At 47.8% G+C, this 16,265-nt stretch overlaps 1 protein-coding gene across 3 annotated transcripts in view; it reads left to right on the top strand.

The window, feature by feature from the left end:
* Nucleotides 1–16,265, top strand: part of CLPB (ClpB family mitochondrial disaggregase) — a 73,150-nt gene that overhangs the window by 56,069 nt on the left and 816 nt on the right. Inside the window, exons 8-15 of one of the 3 annotated variants that reach the window (XM_054654329.2) lie at nt 2,334–2,411; nt 4,525–4,580; nt 7,735–7,779; nt 9,686–9,847; nt 11,458–11,614; nt 14,473–14,546; nt 15,007–15,126; nt 15,528–15,632. In XM_054654329.2, the coding sequence (XP_054510304.2) occupies nt 2,334–2,411; nt 4,525–4,580; nt 7,735–7,779; nt 9,686–9,847; nt 11,458–11,614; nt 14,473–14,546; nt 15,007–15,126; nt 15,528–15,632 (797 nt within the window). The remainder of the gene's footprint in view (nt 1–2,333; nt 2,412–4,524; nt 4,581–7,734; nt 7,780–9,685; nt 9,848–11,457; nt 11,615–14,472; nt 14,547–15,006; nt 15,127–15,527; nt 15,633–16,265) is intronic. The other 2 variants (XM_077174460.1, XM_054654331.2) reach the window with 2 other exon arrangements.

The raw sequence follows: 16,265 nt of genomic DNA, 5'->3' as shown, positions 1-16,265 counted from the left end.
AAAGTTAAATTGGGGATTTTTTTGATGTTTGGACAGTGATGCAAACCTTCATCTTCATCCTGAGCTACCACTGCTTTTGGGAAGCCCTTCTGACTTTCCCTGCAGACTTTACAGGGATTAGGAATTCAGTCCCACTCTCTTCCTAAGTGGCTGCAGTGGTTAATCACCTTCGTTATTAAAACTGTTCTGCTTTATTTGTAGTTTGATCCTCTCGCTCCAGCCCCTGGAGCACCTTAATTTTCTCTGTAGCTGAGCAAGTTCAGTGCCTTCTTGGGGAGATACTTAATGACTGTGGTCAGGTCACTCCTCACACCCCTCATCATTAACCTCAGCTCATTGATTTGTTCTTGTAGTGAGGCTTTGCTCTTGTTTACCTAATCCTCACTGGATCTGCTGGCTCCCCTGCTACCTGGGTCTCCTGGAATACAAGCATGGACTCTGAGGAGCTCAGTTTCGTGCAGGTCTTGCAGCTCCAAATTCCCATGAGACCCCTCCATGCATCTATAAACTTCAGCTGCTGGAATATCTGACTTGAGCTGCTGCTGTTTAACATCTTCCCAGTGTGTCCCTGCTGGCACAGGCAGCATTTCCATGTCAGGCTGTAGGCTGTGACATTCCATCTCTTATTATTTGCAAAATGGAAATATTGTTTAAATATTTTTATATGCAAATATTTTTTGTGCAAAATGGCACTACTTATTTCCCATGTCAGTTTGTTCTCCTGTGCAGGAAGAACTAGTGGCATGCCATGCCTAGGATCCCTTTTTTTTAGGTGCCTTCTATTTACCACACCCCATCAATAAAAGGGTTTTATGGACTGACTTTGAGATTGAATTTAAGAATTCTGCAGTTTTAAAAGCCACTCTTGTGCCCTTCTGCCAGCTCAGGGAAGAAAATAAACCCACAGCTCCCCACAGAGACAGCCAGTGCCTTATTCAAGGGAGACACAGGACTGAGGCACAAGGACAGAGGCTGAGACCCAGGGTAGTGGCCAGAAGAAGATGAGGGAGCTGTGTTTTGAGGGTGACAGTCACAAGGAGAAGTGGGTTTATTCTTTCTTGGCTTTATTCCTGTTTTTGCTGTGGACACCACTGAAAGGCAGCAGAGGCCGAGCTTTGCCATGCCTGTGTGCAGCAGCATTCCAAGGGCTTTAAGGCACAGCTCTCCCAGTGTTTTCCTTCTGCTCATCCCACCTCCTGTGCTGCTGTTTTCCCCCACTACTTTCAAATTCCTTGTCAGTTACAATTTTTGGGCATCTTGCCATTTTCTTGCCCTGCTTCCTAATGTGCCACATTTTGGGTTCAGCTGGATCTGGGGGTGCCATGTGCCCATCATGAGACCTTGCTGGGTCTGAGGGGTCCTGAGACTGTACAGTGCATGTTCTCTTTTACAAAACACCTTACAAGATTTACAGGCTGGATTGAAATACTGCAGATAAAGCAGAAAGGCTGGGATGTCAGTTAATCTCTCACATTGAACTGGAAGCTGGTTTGATCCAGAGAAACCACTTCTGTGTTCCAGAGACCAGATCCAGCCAGCAGAGGATGAGATTTGATCTTTTGGCCTCAAAAGCACTTCCTCCTCCTTTAAATAAGCCCAGTGCAATGATGTCACTGGTTTGGTGAGCACGCTCACAGAGCCTGAGGCTGCTCTGAGGGGCTGAAGAGTACCTTGGGGAGCCGTGAGCACCCATGGGGATAGGAGCTACCACCCACTCTGCACAGCAGATCGTGTCTGTCCTGAGAAAGGGCTGTGCTGGTCGGACTGGGAAGGAATCAGGGCTCTTGCCTTTTGTAAAATTTTCCACTGGTATCTCACCCAGGATGCCGCTATCCAGGGAGGCACTGAGATAATCACCGCACTTTTCCCAATCCTTGCACCAATTCAGTGTTTGTGATCTTCAGCCACCTCTTTCTTCCCATTCCATGCCAGAAATAACCTATAAACCTCTTCAAAACTGATGGTTTTTCCTCACAGAAAGGTTGCACTTGGGAGCTGGTGAGGCAGAGTGCCTCTCCATCCCTCTGTCCATCCATCCATCCTTGTCCCCCCCCTCCACCATCTCCCTGGCAACGCTGAGTGCACATCCTGGAAAACTTTATCCGAAATCTGCTCTGGGCAGCTTTCCAAATCCATGCTAACCTTATTAGGTGTCTCTGGGGCCTTGGCTAGCTAATCAAATTAGAGAGCGCTAATGGCAGGGAGGACTGGGAGTGGGTAGAGAGCAGTAAAACATAGTGTATACTTAGTGATAATTACACTTGCTTTGTGGCATTGATTTATATGCTTTCCCCCCCCCCCTCTTTTTTTGTTTTCATTGTCTTCAAATGCAGCGATTCGGAGGAAGGAAAATGGCTGGTATGATGAGGAGCACCCGCTGGTGTTTCTTTTCTTGGGATCATCTGGAATAGGTAACATTTGGGTTGTGGGGAGGGGGATGGAGAGCCCTGAGGAGAGGGGGTGGAAGCTGTTGCAGGGCTGCAGGGTCTGAATGAAATACCAGTTAAACACACTGTCATCTTTCAGCGGGTCAGCCATCATCCAGCAGGGTGACCCCAGCTGGACACCAGCACACACAGTCACATCCAGCCTCATGCTGAGTTATCCCAGAGGACAGCCCCCCTCCAAGTCTCAAAAAGGGGCAGTTTTCAAAGTAAAAGTATTACTTTAACAACTTTCTGGTGAAAAACCCTTTATTCCAATGGGAATGGTGGGATAATAGTAGAAATTTGCTGCCTGCAAACTGAATCTCTGCTCATTTGCTCCTGTGAGTACGGATTGCTTTGGAATGACAGGGTTTTATTGACACCGATAAGATTTGTCCTCCAGCCCAATCAAATGCCACATGACAGCTGATCAGTTCATGAAATGGTCCAAATGACTTTTAGTTGTGGAAAAAACCCCAACAAAACAGCTTCAAAGTAACTGATCTGTGACATTTGGAACAACCTCAGGGCTTCTCCTGCCTCCACTGCCTCCCAAAGGGCTCCAGAAGGTGCTGATGCTCCACTGCTGGGGGGGTTAAAGGGGCACAGGTGAGATTTTGCTCCTGCTGCAGAACAGTACCAGGCCAAGCATTAACTCCAAATAAGTTGCTATAAAGCTGTATAAAATCAGGATAAAATATTTTTGATACTTCATTGTCCTGCTAGAGCATATCTGAAGACTCAGGGATGTAAATTGTTGGCTCTTCCACTTCCATGGACTTCCATGGGGGCTTTTCTTTTCTTTTCTTTTCTTTTCTTTTCTTTTCTTTTCTTTTCTTTTCTTTTCTTTTCTTTTCTTTTCTTTTCTTTTCTTTTCTTTTCTTTTCTTTTCTTTTCTTTTCTTTTCTTTTTCTTTTTCTTTTCTTTTCCTCTTCTCTGTTTTTTTTTTATGGGAAGCATAGTTTCTTGCATCCTTACACATCAGGAGCTCTGATCCACCATCATCCAAACTCAGCAAAGCTCAAACTGAAATCAGATGTAAAATTTTGGCAGAGATTTATCAGATGGAGCAGAGCACACCCCATGAATTCCTGTATTTGTAGCCCTTTTTTTGATGATTTACTGATCTGACCACCCGATCTATTGTCCCTGCAATGCAGCTGTGGTTAGATGTACAATACTCCAATAAGAATGTACTTTTCCACCTAATTTCTTTTTAAAAACACGTGGGTTTTTTCTTTAGAGTAGTTATTTCTGTCCCTGCTCATTTATTTTTCAGTGTGCAAGTAAATCCTGCAGGGATCCATGTGCAGTGCACTGCTGACAGGTGTGCAAGGGACCAGTGTGAACCCCCAGAGCATCCATCCCAGAGGGGGCATTGGCTTCACCTCAGCTTTGCTGGTCACCCCAGGAGCCAAAATTGGCCCAGTCCTTGCCCTGATCAACCCGACAAAACCAGCAGTGTCATGATGGGGGGTAGCAACAGGGAAGAGAAGTTTTCTGGCATCCACACTTGAATAAAACTGCCGCTTCAATGAAGTTTTTCCCCAGATGGATGAGCTGGGAGAATAGGACATGGCCTGGTACATGTGTTCACCCTCAATAAATGCCTCTATAAATGCCTTCCAGGGTGGATTTGCTCCATTACTGACTGTTCTTAATCTGAGATTTTTTTTACTGTCATCTTATATAAAGCATAGAAAAAACACCCCATTTCCATGAAATTCTTTATTTGGAGATTACAAGACATTGCACACGGAACTTGGAATATTGAGGGTAAATATAGCAAAAATCTGATCTGATCATCAACATCTTTTTGTGGAAAAAATTGAGAGCTTTGTTCCCATCATGTGAGAGTCAATTAAAGCTGAAGGAGCCAATGCAGAGATGTCACTATTCTAATGCATCTGTTCACCCTGCCCAGGCTGGGAACACCACTGAATGTGATCCTGGAGATAAAACAGCAGTACCACTTCCCAAGGAAAATCCTTGTATTGGTTGCAGGAAGTTCCAGCCCTGGTGTTAGCAGAGCTGATGAACAGACAGAAGATGGACAGAGCTGGTATAATGCAAGTTTATTTTTCTCTCTCCAAAACAGGTAAAACAGAGCTGGCCAAGCAAACAGCCAAGTACATCCATAAGGACATCAAAAAGGTAATGGCTCATCCCAGCTTTGTGCTGGCACTAAAAGGGATGCTGGGAGGGTCGTCAGGGGGTTCATTGTGTGGCTGTGGTGCCCTGAGAAAGGGCTTTTCTGCACTGAGAGGGACCTGTCAAGGTCATGGAGTCACAGGTCTGGACTGCAAGGGCGTTTTAAGCTCATCCAGTTCCACCCCTCCTGTGAAATGCAGGGACACCTTCCACTAGACCAGGTTGTTCCAAGCCACATCCAAATGGGCCTTGAACACTTCCAGGGATGGGGCAGCCACAGCTTCTCTGGGCAACCTGTGCCAGACCCTCACCATCCTCACAAGGAAGAATTTCTTCAATCTTACCCTGCCCTCTGTCAGTAGCAAGCTGTTCCCCCTTGTCCTGTCATTCCATGCCCTTCTCTTGCAGCCCCTTTAGGCCCTGGAAGGATCTCTAAGGTCTTCTGGGAGCCAGCTCTTCTCCAGGCTGGACACCCCCAGCTCTCCCAGCCAATCTCCAGAGCAGAGGGGCTCCAGCTCTCAGAGCATCTCCATGGCCTCCTCTGGACTGTCTCCAACAACTCCACATCCCTGTGATGTTGGACCCCAGAGCTGGAGGCAGCTCTGCAGCTGGGCTCTCACCTGAGCAGAGCAGAGGGGCAAAATCCCCACTTCACTCTGCTGCTCACACTGGGATCAGCCCAGGACACTGTCTATGCTCCTGTCTGTACCACAATATTTGAATTGGAAAAATTTAAATTGATGTAACATTTGTGCTTCCTGTTGAATTTTGCTCTAATTTTGACATCCTGTGTTGTGAACATATTTTTTTGCCTCTGTTACTAATATCACTGTAAATTGTTCAGAGGATAAAATTCCAGAAATCTGTTTTCCATGTCCCCACCTCCACCATTTGTCATATCCTGCCAGTGTGGACTGTAGCAATGCAACATTGATTTCCTGCTCAAAATTTTAAGCGCTGAAGTGTTTGGTATCCAGAAGCAGTTTGAATTATTTAGTTTGTTACCCAGTGGTTAGATTTTAGAGAAGATGGGTTGGAATTATTTCATGGAGGTGGTGGCTTTGCAGGAGAACACTTCAGTGGTGTCTGGGGTTTCCATTCCGTTCTATTCTATTCTATTCTATTCTATTCTATTCTAATTATCTCTATTCTATTCTATTCTATTCTAATTATCTCTATTCTATTCTGTTCTGTTCTATTCTATTATATCCTGTTCTGTTCCATCCTGTCCTGTTCTATTCCATTCCAATTATTTCAATCCATTCAATTGCAATGTATTCTACTTCTATTCTATTCTATTCTATTCTATTCTATTCCAGTCAAATCCATTCCATTCCATACTGTCTTCCATTCTAATCTATTCTGTTCCATTCCATACCATTCTATTCAATCCCAATCTTCCCTTCCATTCCATTCTATTCCATTCCATTCCATTCCATTCCATTCCATTCCATTCCAATGGAATTTTCTTCCTTTCCATTCTGTTACGTTACATTCTCTTCTATGTTTCACGTTTAAGCCTCTGCCTACCTGTAAGAGGTAGTTAGCTCTCTCCCACATGGAGCCAGGGAAAAGAAGGAAAGACAAGCAGAGCTGTGCATAGATGAATCCCTCTTCCCCACATCCTCCAGCAGTGAATGGACACACAATGCAGCAACACATGTAGAAAGACCAAGCTGGAACCAATGCTATAAAAACAGCTGTTCTGGTTCTTTTCCTCATGCTTCTATAAATGCCTTCCAGAAGCCATAAATCCTGGATCTAGAGCACCTTCATCCCTAATCCCACACGTGGAACTGCTCCATGGCCAGACACCCAATGGGGAAATCAGTTAAACCCTGAGTGTTAATTTGATAGCAGCAGGAATCTGGGATTTATTAGGAATGAACCAGCTCAGCCATTGGTCCCCTAATGAGGGATGAGACTCTGATGAGGGGCTGCAATTCACAGGAACTGATGGATTAAGAAAGGAAAACCTGAAACTGTCCCCCTTTCATTTGTAAGACAGAGTAATTTTTTTCCATTTTGCTCTGCCCTGGAAAGATAGTAGTAGTAGTAGATATTTTAATAATTTTCAGGGAAATTTTTGCATGGGAATATTTTGCCCAGAGAACCTGTGGCTGTCCTATCCCTAAAAGTGTTCAAAACCAGGTTGAATGAGGCTTGGAGCCATTTGGTCTAGTGGAAGGTGTCCCTGCCCATGGCAGGGGAGTTGGAATGAGATTGTCCTAAAGGTCCATTCCAACCCAAACCATTCTCTGATTCCATTATTTTCCCAGGTAACAAATGACAGGACTAGAGGAAACTGCCTCAAGTTGCAACAAGGGAGGTTTAGGTTAGATATTGGGGAAATTTTTTTCTGCTCAGCTCTGGAAAAGGCTGACCAGGGCAGTGGTGGAGTCCCCATTCCTGAAGAGATCCACATGAGGATGTGTGGATGTGGCACTTGGGGACATGGGTTGGTGCTGGGCTTGGCAGTGCTGAGGGAGCAGTTTGGCTCTGTTGTCTCAGAGGGCTTTTCCAACCCAAAGGGTTCAGTGATTCTGTTCTCTAATTCTGGAATCCCTGTGTGATGGTGTCTGTGAGTGTGCCATGTCCACATGTCCAGATGAGATGTGTTCCCAGACATGTCTCATGTCTCCTTCTCCCTCATGGACAGGGGTCATGGCTGGTTGACTATTCCAGGATGATGCTGGGAAGCTGAGGCTTGGCTTCTCCTTGGTCAGCTGGATGAGAGGTCCTTTTCAACTGAAATATTCCTATTTCCAACTGAAATATTCCTATTTCCTCCCCTTCCCTCTCCCTCCCTTCTTTTTCTTTCCCATCTAGGATGTGGATTACAGCTCCATGATCACAACATTCAGTACCTGCAGTGAATCATCAGCTTTTCAGATGCAAAATGGATACTTGGGTGGATGCTATAAATTCTCTAACACTATTCTCTGTTTTAGGTGATCACCCACAAGCCCAGTTCACCTCAGCTTTATGATTTTTGCTGGATTTTTTGTGGAGGGGTGTTGCATTCTTCTTGTGATTGATTTCTAAAAAGCTGAACCACAAAACTATCTATTTTATTTGGAGAATTTCAGCCCTGTCAGTACTGTTCCAGCTCTGGCAGCGAGCAGATTGATCAAATCTCATCCTAAATTTCTTGCAGGGTTTCATCAGACTGGACATGTCGGAGTTCCAGGAGAGGCATGAGGTCAGTAAATGGGCTCTGAAGGGAGAAGCTTCAAACTTAATCCAGAAAAAATGGGCATTTTGGTATGTCAGGGTGGGAGCACAGCAGAACAACAGGAGTTGCTACAAGTTGTGCATTAAATTGCAAGTAAATTGCCAGAAAGCAACCTTAATTGAGTATTGTGGTTTAGGCATGGTACTCCCCAGTTTAGTGCTCCCACTGAGACACTCCAAACCAGGAGCCCCTCACTCACTCCCTGCCTCCCCTGTCCCTCCCCACAGCAGTGGACTGGAGAGGAGAACTGGAGGCTCAAAAGGTTAAGGCTATGGGTTGAAATAACAACAATTTACTGGAAACAGAAATGACATAAGAAAACAAACAAGCAACAATATTAAAAACAAAAGTATGTAAAAGAGAGAGGGAGAGAGATTCACATGCAAAATGCTCACTGATCCAACCCAGCCACAGTCACGCCCTCCAGCTCAGAACCAGCTTCTTCACATATTCCACATCCTTCTGCTGCTCTTCTCTGACCAGAAGGAACCCATTCTCCCCAGAAGACTCCTTTCCCTCTGCTCCATGACATGAGGTAAGATAGAATATCCTCCAGGTCCAAGACTTGCCCCTCCTGGTTACTGCAAAAATTAACCCTGTCCTGGCTGGAACAAAGGCATTGAGGCAAATTAGGAGCAGAGACAAAGGAGCAAGGAAAATTTCATATGTGTCCAGTGCTGTGAATTCCCTTGGGGTGGGGTCAGCCCTTGGGGAGAGAGCAGCTGAGAAGAGATGTTGGAATCCAGAGGATCATCTTGAACCCTCAGCCACATGCTGTGCATCACCTAACATTGCCCAGGCAGGCACAGCTTACCCCAAACCCCTTATCCCCAAAACATGGCTAAGTCCAGTGTGGGATCTTTGCCTCAGCCTACCTTCCATGTAGGAAAGGAGGAGAATCCAGCAGAATATAGGGCAATGGTGTCAAGTGCACCCCTCCCATCACAACTTCTGCCCAGTTGTGGTGCCACAGGAGGTCCAAGGTGTCAAGTTTTCTGTGATCCTTGCCAAGGTCACCCCTGGACCTGAGCCCTCCCTTTGGGGGGCTCTGTTTCCCCAAAAAGTAGCAAGGTCCTAGCAATGAGAGTGGTAAAACACTGGGACAGGTTATCTAGTGAAGCTTTGGCTGCCCCATCCTTGGAAGTGTTCAAGGTCAGATTGAATGGGGCTTGAAGCAACCTGGTGGAGTGGAATGTGTCCCTATGTATGGCAGCAGGGCTGGCACTACATGGTCCCTTCCAACCCAAACCATTCCATGGTTTGGCTGTGACTTTGGATGACACTCAGACCTGGGTAGATGTAAGGTGCACCAAGCTATGTGTCAAAAACTGTCATTTTGCCAAAACTTTCCTGTTGTCAGAAATACTATTCTATATAAACTTCTAAATTTCTAAATGTTTTTAAAAAACACCCTGTCAAGGAGTGATGACATAGGAAAAGTACTTTACTTGTGGTGTCTTCCCACAAAGCCTACTTGTGGCTTTGATTCTGCACCAGTACCACCTGCCACTTATAATCCTTTGAATTCTTGCTTTTAAAAGGCTAAAAGGGATGAAAATAGGTCTTGGACATCTCAGACAGGTTGCTCAGACCCTGCCTAGCAAAGCAGGGCTGGTGCCTTCCCACCTGGCCATGCCTGCTCCTTGGATTCTGCTGGTTTGAGCTCTGGGCAGGGAACTGCTTAATCCTTATTTTGCTTAATTGTTGCTTATTGAGCTGCTTTTGGGATACCTGGGGTGTGATAGGTGTCACAAAGAACATGGAATTTGTTTTGTCAGCAGCAAAGAGTGGTGGCAACCTGACAAGCTACCAGAAGGGCTTCATTCCCACTGTTCATGGATCAGCCTTCACCTTTCCTATTCCTTCCTCCCAGGTGGCGAAATTCATCGGCTCACCACCCGGCTACGTGGGCCATGAAGAGGGAGGACAGCTCACCAAAAAGCTGAGGCAGTGCCCAAATGCTGTGGTACTCTTTGATGAGGTGGACAAAGCCCACCCTGATGTGCTCACCATCATGCTGCAGCTGTTTGATGAGGTAAATCCACGTCCGAGGTTAGAGTCAACACAAGGGACATGCAGAAGGGGACAGTGAGGGGTGAGAGGGATGTCAGATGGAGGAGTTTGGGTTGGAAGGTACCTTAAAAGCACATCTAGTCCACCCCTCCTGCCATGGGCAGAGACACCTTCCACTAGACTAGGTTGTTCTAAGCCATGTCCAACTTGGTCTTGAACACTTCCAGGGATGGGGCAGTCCCAGCTTCTCTGGACAGCCTATACCAGGGCCTTGCCACCCTCACATGGAAGAATTTCTTTCCAATATCCCACCTAACCCTGCCCTCTGGCAGTATGAAGCCATTCCCCCTTGTCCTGTCACTCCAGGCCCTTGTCCAAAGTCATTCTCCAGCTCTCTGGTTGATTTTGAAGGTCCCAGTCTGTCCTCAGAGGCCACCAAACTCCAGAGCAACATGCTGGAAGATTTTGAAGGGTTTTTTTTGTTTTTGTTTTAAGGATTAATAACACCATTTTTCTTGCATAGATCATCACAGTAGCAGTTCAATGTGAAATCAATTCCTGTACCAGGAACTTGACAGGGCAATAACCCAAATGTTAATCTCAAGCACCCAACAAGGATTTGTGTCATTGTGCTGGATCTCTGCTGTTGGAGATGGATTGAGGAAAGAAACAGCCTGGGGAGATGCTGCTTTTTTCCTTATTTCCCTATCTTTTTTATATTATTAATCAAGAGCACTGGTGTTTTGGAGGTTCCTGGATTGGTTTGGGGGGCTGAGGGTTGATGTCACTTGAGCAGTGTGGTGCTGGGCAGTCCCACAGGGACGAGGAGCTCTGCTACTCAGGTCACTCTGTTACAGCCATAACATGGTTATTTGTGAGCTCTGCCCAGCCCAAACCACAGCCACAGGCAGTATTAGGGATAGCATTAGCATTAGTGCTGAGCTGAGCCTGGGGCTTGTGTCAGACCTAAAACCATCACAGGGAGGTAGGCAGAGGGTCAAAGGCTGGGGAGCCAAACAGTCGTGGAATCATTGAGGGTGGAAAAGCCCTCTGAGACCATCAAGTCTAACCCTTCCCTCAGCACTGCCACATCCACACAGCTTTTACATCCCTCCAGGGATGGGGACTCCAACACTGCCCTGGGTAGTCTGTGCCAAGGCTAGACAACACTTTCAGGGAAGAAATATTTCCTGATACCCAACCTGTACCATCCCTGGTGCAACTTGAGGCCCTTTGTTCTTGTCCTGTCCCTTGTTACCTGGAAGGAGACCAAGACCCCCATTGCAGATCCCTGCCAGGGAGCTGTAGAGAGCAGGAAGTGCCTCCTTCTCTCCAGGCTGAGCAAGGACATGGACTGCCCAATCCTCCTCCTGGCAAGGCATCTCCCAGCACTTCCATTCTGTCCTGGATGGGGCAGACTGGGACCATGTGCAGGAGAAGTTCCTGCCGTTCACAGAGAGACAAGGACTTCTCCAACCTCATCCATGCTTCCTTCCACCTCAATCCTTGGGTATCCCTTCAAAATTAAATTCACTCTGGGGGAAAACGGGACCCTCATTGTTTTTCCTGGTGTTTTGGCTATGTCCTCCAGCACTTGCTGACACAGCTGGTGTCATCTTGCTGTTGTTACAGGGCAGGCTGACAGATGGAAAGGGGAAGACCATTGACTGCAAGGATGCCATCTTCATCATGACCTCCAACGTGGCCAGTGAGGAGATTGCCCAGCATGCACTGCAGCTCCGGCAGGAGGCCATGGAGATGAGCAAGAAAAGGATTGCAGAAAACTTAGGTACTGGAGCTTCAATATTCAAAACCCTAAAGAACCTCCCTGCTTCCTAATACAACTTTGGCACCAGCTCAGCCATCCCTTGACGGGGGCACACCCAGACCCTTCAGTCCCCTCTCCACTGGTCCCAGCTGGTCCACATGACTTGGGAATGCTCCTCTGCCAAAAAGTCAAGAAATCCCAGAAGGGTTTGGGTTGGAGGGGACTTTAAGGCCATCCCATTCCAACCCCGTGCCATTGGCCAGGACACCTTCCACTAGACCAGGTTGCTCCAAGCCCCATCCAGCCTGGCCTGAAACACTTCAGGGAAATGAGCACAGGATGAGAAAGGCTGAGAGGTTGGACAGAGCCTTAAAGATGCAGTCTTCCTCTGAAGATACAATGTCAAATAATGAGGATTTCAGAGCAGGTGGATTGAAACTGGATGGTTTTTAAGGTCCCTCTCAGTCCAAACTCTTATGTGATTCCATGATTCTCTTTATCAACTCACCCTTCACTTTCTTTTGGGACCCTTCTGAATGCCTCCTGCAAAAGACTGTGGCTGGTCCAGGTGCTCATATGAAAGAAGAAAAGTTTTGTTTCTTCTCAGTCCTTCCCAAAAGAACTGAGCTTAGTGAATTTTACTTCCCTGTGGAATGGGAGCCCTCGCCTCACATATCAGGCTCCTGGAGAAAAACTTCCCAAAATGTGAATTAGGTGATAAAAGGGGAATGAGGAGAGCAAGGGCAGCCTCTGAGATTGAAAATGAACAACTTGATGTGCAACATCCGGTGCCTTTGCTGGTAACTCTGGGGATATACAGATGAATGGTGATGCTAACACCAAGGACTGTCCCTTTTAGGCAGTGTTTGTCACATGGAGCAGAGGAAAAGCCTGTTTCCATCAGGTGCTGCTGTGCCTCTGGATAACCAGGAAACCAGGGACAGTGACTGTATCCCTTCTTTTCTCATCAGTTTTAAAAAAACTTACTTTGGGGTTTTTAAGATCCTTTTATGGTCTTAATTGTCTGGATGCCACTTTTTTCTCAAGGTATCCAGCAGCCTGTGCCATCTCAGATACCCCACATTCCTGCATCAGCTCCACAGGAGCAGGAAAAAACATAGGATTTTGTCATCAAATCTATTTTCCAGCTTCCTTCTCCCAGTCTCTTCCTTTTACTTTGGAGAAGTGGCTGTTGACACTGGCTTAATTCAGAATCTTTAAACTTCAATCAGGCTGGGTAAAGGACAAAACACATCATCAACTGAACCTTCCAGAATAACATTTGAAAATGCCACAGCTTCCCTGCTCAATGAGGAGAGCATTGAATTTTAATTTCTGGGACAGTACGGCTGCAGCAGGAGAGGAGCTGGGGAGGGCACTTGGGCACAGCAGCTGCCCTCAATTGGGTTTCAAGGAGCTCCTGCCCATTTTCTGAGCTCTCAGTATGGAGATGCCATGGCAGGAAGTCACTAAAGTGCCTGGCAGGGAGATAAATGGGAAGATAAAGGGAAGGAGCAGATTCCCCAGTGGGCTCTGTATCTACCAGTGGCAGGAGCAGATATTACATGTGGGAAGTGGAATGCTGGTAGCAGTGCTGGCTCCTCTGCCTTTCCAGCTCTCCTCTGCCAAAACATTGGGACTTATTGGCATCCTTGCCCAAGAGAGAGGGGTTGGAACTGGATCAGGTGATTCCAGAGCACCACTTTGGGCATTAGGGGGAACCTCCTCACTCCCTACGGCTGCCTGAACAGAGGATGCAGCCACGTGGGCATCAGTGTATCCTTCCAGGTAACAAGTGACAGGACAAGAGGAAACAGTCTCAATTTATGCCAGGAGAAATATTGGGAAAATTTATTCCCCCGAAGTGTTGTCCAGCCATGGCACAGGCTGCCCTGAGCAGTGGTGGAGTTCATCCCTGGAGGGATTTAAAAGATGTGTGGATGTGGAACTTGGGAACACATTTAGTTGTGGGCTTGGCAGTGCTGGGGGAGCACTTGGACTTAATGGTCTCAGAGGGCTTTTCCAACCTAAACTACCTCTTGAGTGGAGCCTGAGAACCCTTTCTGCCACTGCTGGTGAGGGGCAGCAATCTTCATCAAGGCTGCAAAGCTGAGACAGGGTCCCAGCACCCAGCATGGCCTGTGTCCCCTGCCCTGCCCTGCCTTGCCTGCCAGGATCCAATCCAGAGCACAGGAATCTCCTCCCTGTGAGCACCCTGGTGTCAAACAGCACGTGGAGGAAAATGGGGGTGGAATGGGGGAAGCTGTGGGAAGAACTGGGATGATGAAGACAAAGAGAAAGACAACACTGGGAGGAAGAAGGGTGACGCTGCAGCCAAGCATCCAGAGTGTCTGGGAGGCAGGATTTGAGAGCAGCCAGACCCTGGCTCCATCTGCAGTCAGCAGAGGGAAGTAGACTGCAGCCTGAGCAGTGCTGCAGGCACCCTGAGCAGGAGTTTGGTGCTTGCTGGAGAGACCACAGGCTCTTCCAGTTCTCACAGCCCCAGAGGGCCAGTGTGCTCTGTGTGTCAGGTCATTGGCTGCTCTGGAGCCCAACTGGGCACTTCAGCTTCCCAAAACCCCTGGGAGCAACTCGTGTGGGTACAGAGCAGGGAGCAGAGGCAGAGCCAGGACTCTTTGGCCATTCAAGGGAGCCACATCAGCACAGGATGTTCCCCTGGAGCACCACAGCACCCAGAACTGCTGTCCAAGTGCAGGGACACCACAGTGCCAAAGCAAACTGCTGGCACATGTGGAGGTCCCGGGTCTGTCCTGCAGTACCCCCCAGACCCTTCCTTGCCCTCAGCTCCAGCTCACCCAGACAGAGATGAGGCTACTGTCCCACTGTCCCTACTGACCCCCTCTCCACCTCTCTTGCAGAGGATGTCCAGATGACTGACAAGATCACCATTTCCAAGCAGTTCAAGGAAAAGGTTATTCGCCCCATCTTGAAGGTATGGACAGTGTGTTCATGGCTCAAGTTTCAGGTGTCCTGAGCTTTGGTCCCAGACTCCTTCCCTGTATTTCTCTACCAGCTTTGAGAGAAGGGATGTAACCCCACTAAAATGTTGGAGAGGTCAGAGCCCAGCAGAAATAAATCACAGCTTCTTTACTCTTGGAGTGGAGCCACGGTGCATGGTGCAAAGGGGACTCAGGACAGGAAATGCTGCAGTGATTTGGGGGTTCTCTGTTCTCCCAAGGTCAGGGAAACCTGACTGCAATGACATCCCCACGATTTTCAGTTTAAGATGTTTCTGATGCTGTCCAGCTCCATGGCGTGGGGGATGGATGGCTATTGGGAGCTGTGGGAGGTGGGATGATCCCTGGGGAGCTCCTTCTGCAATGCCACTCTCCCTGCTGTTCCCATCAGGGTCCCATCCCTCTCCCTGCTGACCTCCTCCCTTGTTCTTGCAGGCTCACTTCAGACGGGACGAGTTCTTGGGGAGGATCAATGAAATTGTCTATTTTCTTCCTTTTTGCCACTCAGAGCTCATCCAGCTGGTCAACAAGGAGCTCAATTTTTGGGCCAAAAAGGTATAAAAACATCAGTGGCTTTAGAGGAAACTTCTCAGAATAACTCCAGAAGAAATCACTTCTGGAGCACCTGCCCTGGGGTCATCATACAAGCTGTTGAACTTGGGGTGCGGGGGAGAGCTGGGACCTCTGGAAGCAGCAGAGATGGTTCCTCTTGGACCGCAGCAGGGATGAGCTCCAGGCTGCCTTCATAGATGTCATTTGTCTAATTGGTCTTTGCACATCTGAGCTCTCTGAGGGCTAAAAGGGATTTTGGGGTTCCTTTGTTGTGGAAGAACTGGCCTGGTGAGCTCAGCCCTTCTCAGCCCCCTGGTGCAGCATCCTTGCTGCTCAAGGAGAAGGGTGCCAGGCTGAGGAACATCCATAATTCTTCTTCCTTTTCCTCCCTCCCCCCGTGGCAGGCCAAGGCAAGGCACAACATCACCCTGCAGTGGGACAGGGAGGTCATGGACGTGCTGGCTGATGGCTACAACCTTCACTACGGTGCCCGCTCCATCAAACATGAGGTGAAAGCAAGACAGAGGTTGGGATGAAGTTCATGAAGTCACCTCCAGCCCCACTGCCCAGGGAAAACCAGAATTGGAAAGGCATCAAAAGAGAGATGGAGTCATGGAGCAAATCCAGAGGATGTCATGGAGATGCTATGAGGGCTGGAGCCCCTCTGCTCTGGAGACAGCCTGGGAGAGCTGGGGGTGTTCATAGTGAACAAGAGAAGGCTCTGTGGAGACTTTAGAGACCCTGCCAGTGCCTAAAAGGGCTCCAAGACAGCTGGAGAGGGACGTTGGACAAGGGCCTGGAGTAATAAATTAAGGGAGAATGGTTTTGAACTGCAAGAGGGCAGGGTTAGATGGGATATTGGGAAGAAATTCTTCCCTGTGAGGGTGGTGGGGCTCTGATACAAATTGCCCAGTGAAGTTGGGGGAGCCTCATCCCTGAAGTGTTCAAGGCCAGGTTGGACGTGGCTTGGAGCAACCTGGTCTAGTGGAAGGTGCTGCTGCCCATGGCAGGGGGGTATGAGATGTTAACAAACTTTAAAAAGGCCTTTCCAACCCAAACCTTACATGATTTCATGACTGTGGGGGTCTGACTGTTCTCATCTCTGGGGAGAAGTCTGTGGTCTTGTGGAGGAAGTGGCCCAC

Source organism: Agelaius phoeniceus, chromosome 2 (genome assembly GCF_051311805.1).
Source record: "Agelaius phoeniceus isolate bAgePho1 chromosome 2, bAgePho1.hap1, whole genome shotgun sequence".
NCBI classification, from domain to species: domain Eukaryota; kingdom Metazoa; phylum Chordata; class Aves; order Passeriformes; family Icteridae; genus Agelaius; species Agelaius phoeniceus.
This window is presented reverse-complemented; position numbering and strand designations above follow the sequence as displayed.